The sequence below is a fragment of the Apteryx mantelli genome, chromosome 3 (assembly GCF_036417845.1).
Source record: "Apteryx mantelli isolate bAptMan1 chromosome 3, bAptMan1.hap1, whole genome shotgun sequence".
Classification (NCBI taxonomy): Eukaryota; Metazoa; Chordata; class Aves; order Apterygiformes; family Apterygidae; genus Apteryx; species Apteryx mantelli.
Window position 1 is genome coordinate 86,425,773 of NC_089980.1, and position 13,464 is coordinate 86,439,236.

A 13,464-nucleotide genomic window follows, 5' to 3' on the forward strand; every position below is an offset into this window, starting at 1 on the left:
CAGGGGGAGGAAAGGGTGACCTCACTTTCTGAACAGCAAAGTTTGAGTGGGAGGGTCTCGACACAAAAGGTAAAAAGGGAATGATGTGAACATGTGAAGGAAGCCAGAGCCCTGAGCACAGCGTCAGTCTGTATCCTGACAGAGGGAGATAAGGTGGCTGGGGAGCTAGTGGTGCTTTCCTGGAATACAATCTGTGTTTGACACTCTCTGCTTAAGCACTGCCCATCTGTATGTTATTGAGCTGGAGCCTCTGGGGAAAAAGAGAAGCCACAGGCACAGAGAGTGAACAAGGGAGGCAGCAAAAGCGCAAAAGCGCTTTTCTTCCCTTCTTTTCCTTTTTTTTTTTTTTTTCTTTTAAATAAGGATCTGGTTAGACTGCCTTGAAGTGCCACATCTGGAAACTGCATGCTGAAAGTTAAAATAACTGAGGCACCACTAAACCAAGGGGGGCTGATTGCAGAAGAGGGTAAACAATTACTAAGACGCTAGAAGACCACTGCTGGATGTAAGGGGAGGAAATGGCTTTGATCTCCGCCTGGCCCCTTGTTTTTCCTATATTATTCTTTTTGGGATGCTTCTCCTCCAGCACAGCCTCAAGTGAGGGAGGCGTTTTTCCTTTTGACATTGAAGGTAGCTCAGCGGTCAGCGCACAAGAAGCCACTGATATCAGAGGGCAGCAGCAGTCAGCAGCTACTGGAAGTTGGGTGCCTTTTGCCGAGGTACAGTAACTCCATTCTCTCTCTAGTGTCTGCACTTTTCTGCTTTCATCTGTCTGTGTTGAAGTTCCCATCTGGTTAATGTTAGCTTAATCATTCGATCCTTAAAGTGATACCGGAGATTTTTGTGGGGGGTCAGAGACATTGCGTTTCAAGACTAGAAAGATACAGTTCAAACTTCAAAATATACACATGCCCTGCCTGCTGTGAGCAGACAGCTGCTGTACTTTACAGTGAGACTAGCTTAGCACGTCTCTGATTTTCCTGCCAACATAACTAAACAGGCCTGTCCAAACAGAGCTATTTTACAAGGGTTAATTGTCACAACACTTTTCTGTTTACCTTGTGTAGTTCCTGGAATTTTAATTCACTTAAATTTCCAGGAAGAGTCTTTTTCTTGGTGGCAAACACTGTACTGTAGAAGTTTGTGTTTTTTTCTCTTAATGCCATCTCCCTCCAAAATCTAAAGTTCCTTTTTTTGATGGGAGCAAGGATAGTAAATCAAATGTGCACAGGAAACTGCCTGCAGCGAAAACACCTGCAGAGATTTTAAGCCTTCCAAAAAGTATGAGGTTGGGATTAGTGACAAATGAAATTAGAGAGATCTGAGAAGAGACTTGGCTGTGGAAAATTTTCGTGCAATCCCTGTGATTTGGGATTGGTTGATACTTCTGATTTTAACAAGGTTGCATCTGGAATGAACTATTCAAAAATACAGCTTGAGTAAACAATAAATTACTCTAGCATACACTGAGAGGGGGAGACATTAATGTCTCATGTGTGGGAGATGTGAAGTAGGAGGCAAATTGAGTTACATAAGGTCATGGGAAGGGAAAGAGCAGTTCTTCTAGCATAATCTAAAAATGAGGTGAGATTAGCATAGCCATGTCACCATGACAATATCAAGATCACATTCTTTTATATCACAAGATTAATTTTTCCCCCTCTACTCCAATTACCAGAACTAACAGCCATGGAAATAAATGTACTGAGTTGCATAAAAAAACCTCTCAGACAGCTGGGGTTACCACAGGGCTGAACAGAGACCTTCCCCGCACTGTAGTGCTTCCAAGCAGCTGCGCAATCTCAGAAAACGCCTTCCCACCCTGTCAGTGACTTGGTGCAAAAAATGACCTGTGTGAGAAAGTTGGAACCAAAACTCTGCTCTGCTTAATGTAGAAGCTCTCAGGAGCTGGCCTGAGCTTGGATGGACGCTATGATGTGGGACGTACGTCTCTTCCCTGGCCTGGGATCAGCCCCTGGGAAGCTGCATTGCCACCTGTTGCTTACAAAATGGAAAGTCCCTCAATGAAATGCCTGATTTAAGAGCCAAATGGGTTTTGTAGCTGGATTTCGGAGGACAATGGGCATGAGCAATTAATAGCCTTTCTGGATATGATTGTGTTGTACAGTTTTCCCAAAGACACACTGCACATTGCTTCACTTTAATATATTAGACTTTATCTTAGGAAAGCGCTGTGGGATGTATTGGCCATTACATAGGAGTAACATTTTAGTCTCTTTCACCCACCTTAGTCATCCCTAAACTTTCTTTTGCACAATCTGATTTAATAGACTCAATAACCAGTGTTTGCTCTAACAGTTTACTTCAGTCCCTGCAATGGCAGCCTTCAGATCCCATATTATAACTGGATGCTGCCTGCTATAATCATACCAAGGACCCTGACTGCAAATATTAGGGTTTCACGAGGGAGGAGCCAGAATTTTAGGCTCTTTCCCTACCTACAGATTCACTTCTCTGTCATGCTTCAGGGCCCACCCACCTCAGTGGCAATTTCCAAAGAAGCCCAGGAGGATGCTTTTTTGGTATAGGGCTGATGGCTCTACAACTCTGAGAATCTGTGTATATTGTTGGTAAGGAGAGCTGGGAAAGGCTGCTCTAAATCCAGAGGCTAATGTAGTTGCTGAAGAATGATAGCCTGATAGTTTTTCACCTGAGGAAGGAACATTTCCTCCATCCCTTATAGAGTTTCCCCTGCCCACAGCCCACCTACCCTGGGACTCAGCCCTGGGAACAAGATTTATCATATCAGTTTTAAATTAGCCTTTTTCTGAGTTTGCGTTCTTAACCCACAACTCTCAGTGAACTGCAGTATAAACTCCCTTACACAGCACTGTTTGATTCAGTTCCTTAGTCTAAATATTGACTCAGGCCTATAATTCTCCCAAGCAGACAGAGGCTGTTAGTCACATCGAATAGTACCAAATTATATAGGGAGCAGATTTGTGAGGCAGAATTACAGAACCACAGACTCGCTGTACATAGTGCTTCATAGTGGACTGTGGTGCCAGTCAACCACAAAGTTAAACATGCTGTCATAAAGTCAGAGAACACATCAGGAAAGTCAGAAATCATGACTTTTCATCATGTGGGGCAGGTGGGGGACAGTATTTGCCCTACATATCATTCTGCTCTACTTAATGTCTTCAGAAATCTCAAAGGTCTAAAACAGAGTTGGTGGGAGTTTCTGACCTATACCTGGTAGGATGTTCTTACATCCTATTGAGAGTATGATATTATGAACCTGTAGAAGAACAGGAGACCCCAATTGATGTAAACAAACACATATTAGTGAATATTTCTTGGTTTCCCACTCCTCTTTCTTTCCCATATTTGGCAACCCTAAACTCAGAAGAATTTGGAGATGTGGTTTAAAAAGTTCAGAATTAATGTAAATGTGGCACTTTCCTATGCCTTGGATTTGAATGAAAGTCTCTTTATGGCAGAGAGAAGAGCACTAACTACATTTTCAATACTATGCTAATATGCTGTACCCACTCACAGAACAGAGCATGGGATTGAGTTGGACCTCAGAGGACATTTTGGAAGAATACAAAATTAATATTGCACTCTGTGTGGATTAAAAACTGTTTTAGTGGTTGGTCTCAAAGCATAGGATCATATTGAGCATGCATTTCCAGGAGGGCCCTAGAAGATTCTTGCAAGGGGAGTGCTTGGATCTCTGTCAGTTAACATACAGAGTAATCTTGTACATTGGTGCCCTGGTTGTAAAGCAGTATTTGCGTGGGATCCAGTTCACCTAATTTCAGCATATAAACTGTGCCTAATCATCATGTGCAGTCTTAATCGGGCCCCATATTCAAGTATATGCCTAAAATCCCTGTATAGTCAATGGAGACACCAGACTTTTAAAGCCTCTAATTCCTACTGGCCTCCCTCTGGAGGCCCTCAAAGAAGCCTCTTCCTCTGTAAAGACTATGTTAGGTACTCACTTCAGGACTACTTTATTAATCAACTAAAGCTTGAGGCACAAAATGTAGGTGTTTAAATTCATTGGACTACATTCCATACAAAATAACAGCCACCTTACATTCAAAATGAGCACTGATATGACCATCGTGGACTAATGTGTCTCTGTGTCTGTGTTTCAAGAAGAATGCTTGTAAATTAATGAAAATGATTCAGAAAGTATCATGAGAAGGATTAAAGTGTTAGGAGTTTAAAGATAACTGAGAGATTCCAGAACTCAAATCTGTTTAGCTCAGAAGGAAGTTAAGTAAAAAACTTTGAATGTGTTGTGTAAGTACCTACACAAGCAACAAAACTTTAACAACAGGTTCCCCACTCTAACAAATGAAGGTCTAATATATGCAACACCTGGAAACTGAAGCTGACTAAGTTTAAAATAGAAGTTATTCACAAATTTTAACTTTTAAGGTAATTAAGCACTGAGCAATTTATCCAGTTGTGTCAGATTCTCTATCAAGAGGCAGATCAGTATTAAAAACACTCCATGAAGTACCCACATTGCTTGTATCCTGTTTCAAGATGATTAAGTTCTTTGGCTCACAAACGCAATAAGAAAGAAAATGTTACAGAACCGAAATTGTGATGTGTATGGGGAGACATGGGGAGGGAGAAAGAAAATGAGCATGAAGTGCTGGATCCAACTCATCAGCATAACCCAAATGCAACTGGCAGCATTACATTAGAGACTGATTTTTCCAAATACAAAAAGATTAGAATATTTTACAAGGAAGATAATCAGAGATGGAAGCAAAGAGGATTTAAAACTGACAGCCAAATTTCAAATGAAAGCTAAGAAGCTGAGTGGCAGTCATCAGAATTCTTTGTCAGGTGTAGGCTCACGCTTCATTCATTAGCTTGAACATGGCAGAAGGAAAGGGTGGTGGTGAGACATTTCTATTTTTGATAAGGCACAGAGACAAGGCTGAAAAACAGAACTAACTTCTGAGAATAGTTATATCCCGTTGTCAAACACATGGCTTTAAAAAAGAGGTAGGTCATACATTATCATTTGGATCTGGAGTCTTCTACTGTCAACATTCAATGTTTGTAAATTCCACTGATATGATGATTTTAACTGTATAGCTGAAGATTGTTCACAGATAGGAACACAGTTCCTTATGAACATTAGAAGAGTGTAAAGTCCTAGGTGAAAATAAACAATGGGGCAAGAGCTCAAATATTAGAGAATATGGCAAATCATTCCCTGTGATTCACACTGTATAGTCATTCACTAATGCAAAATGAGTATAGGGTGATATCCAGAAGATGGCTGTTCTAAATTCATTTCATTCTGATGTAAATGACTACAGGAGGTTCAAGAAGATAGCAAAGAGAGTCCAGTATAGGTCAGTGTAGGAAGGTTTAGTAGAAGAAAGGGAAAAAATTCTATGAAGACACTTGCCAAGCAAGAAAAGATCATTTCAAATGTCCTCTCTGGGAAATGAAGCAAATGATGGGAAAGAAAACAAACTAAAGCAGAAAGAAGACAAAGGATAGGAAAAAATTAGAGCAAGAATGAGATTAAGGGTAAGGGTGAAGAAAAGACTGAAATAGTTGGGATAAGGCAGGAAGCCAATTCCCAGAGTGAAGGAAGGCATGATATTGTTGGATGGATGGAAGAGGAAAACTGTTTTCAGCAGCAGTGTTTTTATCTCAGGGGAAGGGCAGAGAGGAAAAGAAGAGAAGTCCTTTAAAGGAAATAATTATCATAGTCAAGGCAAAATTAGTCATTTTACTATAAGAAACAGTAGGAGCTAGAAGTTAACTGTTGGAGCTTGCACATCAAAATGACATGGTTGACAATCATTTGTTCCCACCTGACTTCTACCAGCAGCTGCTGATCTAACTTTTCAAAAGCAATAATGATATCTTAGGTGCTTTCTTTCTGGTTTTCTAAGGTGATAAACACTAATTAGCAGAAATTCCCTGACAAACTCACCTCTCTAGAATGGCTCAAGTTAAATATCTAAGATAGAGCACTCAAAAGTCCTAGTCTCTTGTAAATAAAGACCTCAAACTATCACCAAATTGCCTTCACCTTTTGCCCATAAGAGATGGATTGAAAGGTCTTGCAGACTGTTTAGAGAAAAAGCACAATTTACTCCTTACTTGTGGCATTAATCTGTTCAAAACAAACCAGTACTAAAAGAAGCAAGAAAACCTAATCCTGAGGTGTGAGCCAAAAAGGATTTTAGCTTGACAGAAATCTTCATATTCTTTTAAAATAAAGGGGACAGCATCCACCTTGGAAAAAGCAGATCTTTAAATGATTTCATTTCAGTTCCTTAAGGTTATGTTAGGTTAACTCCCATAATGGGCAATTTGGATTTCTAGCTGCTGTTTCTTTCTGTTGTAACAAGGTTATGTTCTGAGAAATGTCTATTAGTGGGGAGGAAGTTTTAACTGCAGATGTTTGTGATTCCAGCTTAAGTTTCTCATCAAAGTTTTAATGAAAATCAGCTGCTAGGACAGGAGTCAACAGACCCTGAACCTTTTAAATCATAGGAAGCTGAAGTGAATGGAACCAAAGGACAGAGCAGATGGATAGTGGGAAATGTTCTCCATTTCAAGAAGGTGCATAAAGCACAGCCACCAGGACAATGCAAGTTAAACTCCGCTGTAGCTTGTTCCCACAAAGTTTTGGGCAAGCACCAACAAAGTGCCCCACAGCTTATTCAGGGCTGTGAAAACCAATAAAAGGCATTTCATGCTCACTCTTATTCATGACATGGGAAGCAATGATAGAATTAGAAGTCCAGTTTTTCTGAGAGGCATGAAAAGCAATAAAAGAATTGTTTTCTGAAGGAGAGAGAACTTGCCCTGATTAAACTGATAAGAAATACCTACAAGTTGTGTTCAAGAGCTGTGGAAAATTGGTGTAGTTTCTGAGTAATATGTAACCAGTCACTGATGATTTACAATTTGCTTCTGGACTTAGATTTCAAGCATCAAAATATAGACACATTTGGTTGTTATATTTTAATTGGTTCTCTCGAAAATTTGGATCTGATCCCAGTTCATTTTCAGAAACCACCATCGGCTAGGGATGTTTGGACTGTACATCCTAGTGTAAGATTCAACAATTGCTGAATAATACTGAATATAATGCTGTTATAGCTCCATGGTTTTTGAATTATGATTCTTTGTCATTAAATGATCTCAAAGAAATCATTCTACCAGTCAGGATCCATACAGTATACATTTGTCAGTGCAAGCAGAGATTGATAAAAATGAAGTAAATATGGTCTGTCTTTGTTGTTCCTGTTTTTCTAGGTGTATTGTGCAATTCTTTAGATGGTTATTTTCTTAAAACAAATACACCAGAACTACCAGAACTACTATTTGGGCGTTTTTTTAAGACAAACCATCAAGAAACAGTGCCAAAAGTCTGGCAATCATGAGTTACTAAGATACCAAATATGAGATCAAGAATAACATAGGCTTGTGAAAAATGTTTTAGAAACTACTATTCTAAGTTTACAAGATTCTAAACAGGACTAAGATGTTATTTTATAAGTCCTTGCATACATAAGCCAGTCAGCATGGGGAGAACCGTCCACACTTAAAATGTTAATTTTAAACATAATTTAATAATAAAATGAATAAAAATAATCTATCTGCATGATCAACTTTTAATATGATCTGTAAAAATAGCCATTTTAACTAAGATTGGAGGGCTGTGAATCATTGCTTAACTCTGTCATCCTAACAAAAATGAAACAAAACGAACTTATTCAGCCTTTCACCATTGACATCAGATGGAGGAAACAGCATATGGAACTAGCAACTAAAACAGGTCATTTCCAGACAGTGTAGTACTATGTTACCACCTTACTATGCATCCTGTTACTTTTGCATGAAAGGACTCCCAAGTGGCAAGAGATGGGAAGACTTATTTTCAGTCAAGGCTAACACAAGGCCAATATGACCAAGGGTGGCCCACTGTAGATTTTCATCTCTGGATGAGGGCCCACAAAGATCCTACTGTTCATAAGTCTTTGCCACTGTAAAGAAGAGGAGCTGTGCTTCCCTTTCCTGGCTCCAGGGATCCTTCCTCCAAACCACTCTGTGGAAACAAGCACTTTTACGGAGAAAATCTGCACCAGCACCAAAAGAAATGAGCAGGCTGGGTAAAATATGGGAAAGCCCCCCAGAGCTATTTAAATCCTACACACGTAGGTGCTCTTGAAAGCTAGCACAGCCTGGGCAGTACAGGGTTGGGAAGGTCTTGGGAGCACCAGTACTTAGCACAGATTTGTTCACAGAGAAGTGGGCAGGTATTGAGGGTCTAGGCATGGTGTAGAGTCAGAGAAGATTTATGTGCTGTGCCCAAGTTCTTACAGAGTTGCGATGGCCTTTTCTGTGCCTCCCCACTCTCCCGTCAATGGAGAGGATTCTCTGGAGAGACTCTACAGCATCGCTAAGGCACCAGATAATTAATTTTAAGTCAGCTGGAAATAGGGGCTTAGGCAAGGGATCTTTGTGAGAGATGAGGAAAGAGGTTGGTAGGTTTTTTCCTCTTGATCTAGTCTCCCCCTTCTTTGAGCCAACAATTAATTTCCTCATTATCCGACCACGTCCATGATGAAACAAGCTATGGGCAGAGAGGCAATGAGCGAGGGGGACAGGTTATCCCTCCTCCCTAGCCCTATCTGACTTAAACACACCTTTCCTCTCTCCTTTCAGAGCACAGCCTCTGCCTGCCTCCATATACTAGTCAGACACCACTCCTGGGTATAATGCTTGTAGCACAAATTTAACTATGCCAAGCTGTGTCCCTTTCCTCCCACATGTTTACAAAGCACTGGCAACATCAAGGGAGAAACCATGCTGGGAGAACAGCCTGGAAATATGGCACCTTCAAATTAGCCATCTTCAGCAGCTGTCTGATTTATCCACAGTATGGGCCACCCTTGGGATGAAAAGTCTGACGAAAGCTCTTTTGCTTAGTCTTTAGTTTTTCAAACTGTGGCTTGTGTTTGATACTTACAGGCTTTTAAACTTATGCCTAGGCTATTGGTCAAGCAGAACACTGTATGTCTTTACTGTCATTCCAAAATTTCACAGAGCTGCAAAACTGAACCAGGAAATACTACAAATGCTAGGGGGGTTACACAAGGGAAATCAAAGGAAAGTTCAGTCACCCATGATGACCTACCTCAGATTTATCCTCTCAGTTTTTAACGCTCTACCATGAGCAGAGCAACATCTGCTTTAAATGCCACTTGTATTTTTTATCCCTTGAAAATTTTGGTTTCCTATCTGGAAATCTCTGGGTTGCTGTAGTTTGTCAGCTGATTATGTCTCACTTATCTGGGTGACTCAGGTGATGAAAGTATGACTCAGCACGTGCATTTCATGTGAATGTTCTGTGGGACTGGGTGGAGGGGTTAATGAAGAAACAAAACAATATTATCTTCCCTTTTCCTGTAAATTGTTTTCCCTGAATAAACTTGACATTTTGTTTGAAAGAGGAGACTCAAATAACTACCTTTCCAAATGCAGAATTTCTATGTGCAACAGCGGGCATCTGTAACAGTAAGATTTTTACTTAGTGGCTGTAGTAATAAATACATTAAAGTGGAGGCTGGAATTAATCTCTAATCTTTAGCCAGCTTTGCAGACAGCTAAAACCTTTTAGCCCTTCCCCTTTTTGGAGAAGAATGCCTTTTAAGCAGAGGCTTTGTCTTTCCCACTATATATGGAAAAAATGACTATGCACTTCTATGGAGAATGCCTAGCTGAGAAATGTTTATGTTGGATCCAACCCCATCCCTAAATCACAGGCCCTGTTGCTGAACGGCATTTTGTTTTCCACTTGGACTGGGGAAGGGGTAACAGCCTGGAAATGTTTTCAGCACAGGAAAATTTTCAAAATTAAATACAATTATTTAGTTAAGGTAAGAGATAATGTTGCTCTGCATCAAGCCATCTGGCTTTCAGCTATTGCTTCTTTCTATAGGAGATACAGTTATTCTGTCACTATTACACAGAGGCATGCACAAGCAGAGGATTTTATCTAGAAGCAGAGCACCTGGTTTCAGTCCTGCTAGTTTTAGTCTTAGCGGTCTCCAAGCTTTTTGTCTCAAACCTCAGGAAGACCTCACCATCATAATCCCTTTTTTTATATCATAAAAATAAACTTGCATTTTGCAGAAGGTGATGAGTTGATAGCTCCTCAGATTATACAAAAATATTCCTAAGTGTCAGAGGAAAGTCAACCAGTGATGTTTTCAAATGAGCCTGTTATTAAGTTAAGACCTTGTCTTGCCTCCTTTAAGGCAACTGGAATTTTTTCAATAAATTCTGAGGAAAGCTCAACCCCTCAATATATATAAATGATGGAGACCTTATAGTGTTTTGTTGTTGCTTGCTTGCTTGAAAAAACAGGCAGAGTTCAGCCATTAGGTATTTTCTTTAGCAGTTGTCGCCTGGCCAGACACTGTGTGGCTCCAGAACAGCCACAGCACTGCTCTCTCAGGTTGGGGCATCACCGGGGACACAGACAGACAGGGACAATATTGAGATTGGTGCACAGTGGACAAGAGACAGACACTACTAAGAGAAAATAAGGCTTCATTTGCTTCATCACTCATTGAGCGGTTCATTTACTGAAAAAGATTATGGATTCAAAACTAGTGTCACTGCTTTATTTTTTTTAATGTTTTGAGATCCAGATTGCTGAACTTCATAAAAAGAGAGCATTTCAGTTTTAATGAGAATTTAATATCACTTACCTAGAAAATCTCATTATTAGGTTCAGTTGTCCAGAGCTATGGCAAATGCATGCAGGAAGGCTTTAATTTTCATTGAACATACCTCATCTCTGAATTTAATTTATAAAATAAGAGTATGCAACAATATTTTGTTTTTTTCACTGAATGACTATTTAAGCAGCAAAGAATTTGAGTTTATACTTGCAAGCTAAGTACAAAAAAAAACCAGAAAGGTTGTTATTGTGTAATTCATGTAATTGTTTTAGTCCGTAATCTCATTAAATGGAATTAGAACTAAAATACCTGTCAAGATAAGTGGTAAAAAAAGATTACCAGCCTTGTGCCCAAAACTCCTTACCAACTTTGGGTTAATTCCTAATTTGGAACATCAGTAGAGCACTGGAAGCAATAAATACTCCACAGCTAGCAATGTCAGAAAATTAAGAGAACAATACAGTAATTTAATGTACTACACCAGGGTGCTTATTATAAAATCTATCATGAATATTGATTGGGAGACTGAGCTAAAGAATGTGTTCCTCACAGAAATGTTTATAAATTTAAAAATAAATTTAAAAATAAATTTATATTTGCACATGACTAATTTGCATGTGTTTTCTGCCCTTGAAATGGTAAATATAGTGCGGTGGCTTTCTGCATGCAGACATCTCTCTAACATCTGTACTGTCCTATTAACTAGGCTAATTAACTGTCTAACTGTGATGTCACACACAGAATTAATTTCTCCAGTAATAATAGTTAGACTGTGACCTTTCTAGTTCAGAAGAATTTGATGCTGTAAAACAGAGGTAATGAAGGCTTACAGAAATTATAAATAGAGATTGGAGGCTAAGGGAAAGCTGGTGAGCAAGCTTGTTTGTCTTTAATTCTCTAGGTTTGTCAGGCTTCAAAGCCCAGATAAATTTAGCTAAAGAGCATCTCTCTTTGCAATGAGTTTGACGATAGAGTATAGCTGGCTGACTGGTAAGTTACTAAATTCTGAGTGTGTCGCTGTGCAGAGAAAGACAAAGATCCCACTGAAATGTCACTTCATAGGGATTTACAGGTTCAAGCACAAAGAAAGTACGCAAATGACTCTAAAAGCTGGTGGTTTAGCTGGAAGCCAAAAAAGTGCTTCCAGCACAGGATTAAAAAGATTGGAAGTCTTGGATGTGGCAACAGCTTTGTATTCACTGCAGGCATCTGAAAAGAGCTAATTATGACTACCAGAAATGTCTGCCGTTGTGGGGATATTCCTAGTGGATCTGACTAGTTCTCTCAAAAGACATGAAGTTGTTGACTTGTTCACAGTTGTGGACCACACTCAGTGCACAGAGGGACTTCGTCTTGTGAACACTAGAGCTAATGGAAGTTATGCAGACCATTTTCACTGGATGTACTGTCCTGGATTAGACACCAACACAGAGGAACATAAAACCCTAAGCAACAGATCTGCCCATTGTGTACATTGTCCAAGAACAGGAGAACTTCCCTGGCTCCAACAAAACAGATATAACTGAATGGGAAGATAATTCAAAAATGCCTTGAAAGCATGGCCACAAATAGTAATAACTGTTAATATTGAAATAATTGTCAATATTGATTGAAGTGCTTTTATGTACCACTTCCATCAGGATGTACCAAAGCCCTTTCCAAAAGAGAGCTATGGTCATTATGCCATTTTACAGATGGAGAAACTGAGGGAAAGAGTGGTGCTCAAGGTCATGCAGGAGATGAGAGAAGAACATGTTTCCTGCATCCCAATATCCTTATGACCATAGTTAGGGGCAGAGGTGCCAGTGCACAGAGACAAGGTGACGAGTTCCTCATCTGTTCAGTAAGAAGCAATAATTTAATTTATGTTAATTTTAAGCTTAATATAACGAAACTATTGCTGTGAAGAAATTAGTAGACTAGAGGTGAAGGGTATGTCATGAAGTGGATGAGTGACTAGAACCAGGTGCACGGAAAAGGCAAAATAGAGGACAGGAGTAAGAGGAAGAGTGAAAAGCAGGACTGAGAGGACACAAGAATGAGCAGAGAAGAAGGAAGCAGTAGAAGGACTGCAGGAGCTGATGGGGGGCAAATGGAGATTGGAAACCTGCCAGCGTAATGTTTGGATATGCCATTAATAGAAACAGCCCAAGAGAACTACAGAGGCCTCCCCCAGGATAGGCCAATGAGTAATCATCCCATCTGGTTGGCATTTACTGTAAGACAGTTTAAATGACATTCAAGCCTGGTCATCAACAAGAGAGACATGTAATACAAACAGGACTAAAAGGTAACCTATAAATGAAATCTGGAGTGAATGTGTGCTATAAATATAAACTGAGGAGCCATGGATTTAATTAATGCCTCACTATATATAACTGGACCTATGGGAGCATGCTGTCTGCAGCAAAACCCTCACTGTAAAAAGTACTCACTAAGCTTTTGAGGAAACTCAAAGCTACACAGATCTGTACCCATATGATTATTTTTTCTCCTTAGCAAATTCCAATCCATCCAAATTTTTGTGACATGAAAGCTAGAAGAAATGGAAGAACAAAAGATTTACAACTTCATAGTCCAAATTAGAAAAGAGCAGCTGGAAAATGAACGACAGTTAGGATAATATCAGAACTGTCAACAAGCTTGTATACAAAGAGACCAAGGACACCCTCTGGAAATATTTTCTCTCTCCTACCTCAAAAAAACAAAACAGAACAATGCAGACAGAATTTGATTAGACAAAATT

General features: G+C 39.7%; 1 protein-coding gene across 6 annotated transcripts in view; it reads left to right on the top strand.

The window, feature by feature from the left end:
• Positions 1 to 401: 401 nt before the first annotated feature.
• Positions 402 to 13,464, top strand: part of LAMA4 (laminin subunit alpha 4) — a 113,459-nt gene continuing 100,396 nt past the window's right edge. For all 6 annotated transcript variants that reach the window (XR_010883768.1, XM_067293828.1, XM_067293829.1 and 3 more), the window contains exon 1: positions 402 to 719. Coding sequence is in view for 5 of the 6 variants with exons in the window: in XM_067293828.1 (XP_067149929.1) it covers positions 519 to 719 (201 nt within the window). In the remaining variant the exon portion in view is untranslated. The remainder of the gene's footprint in view (positions 720 to 13,464) is intronic.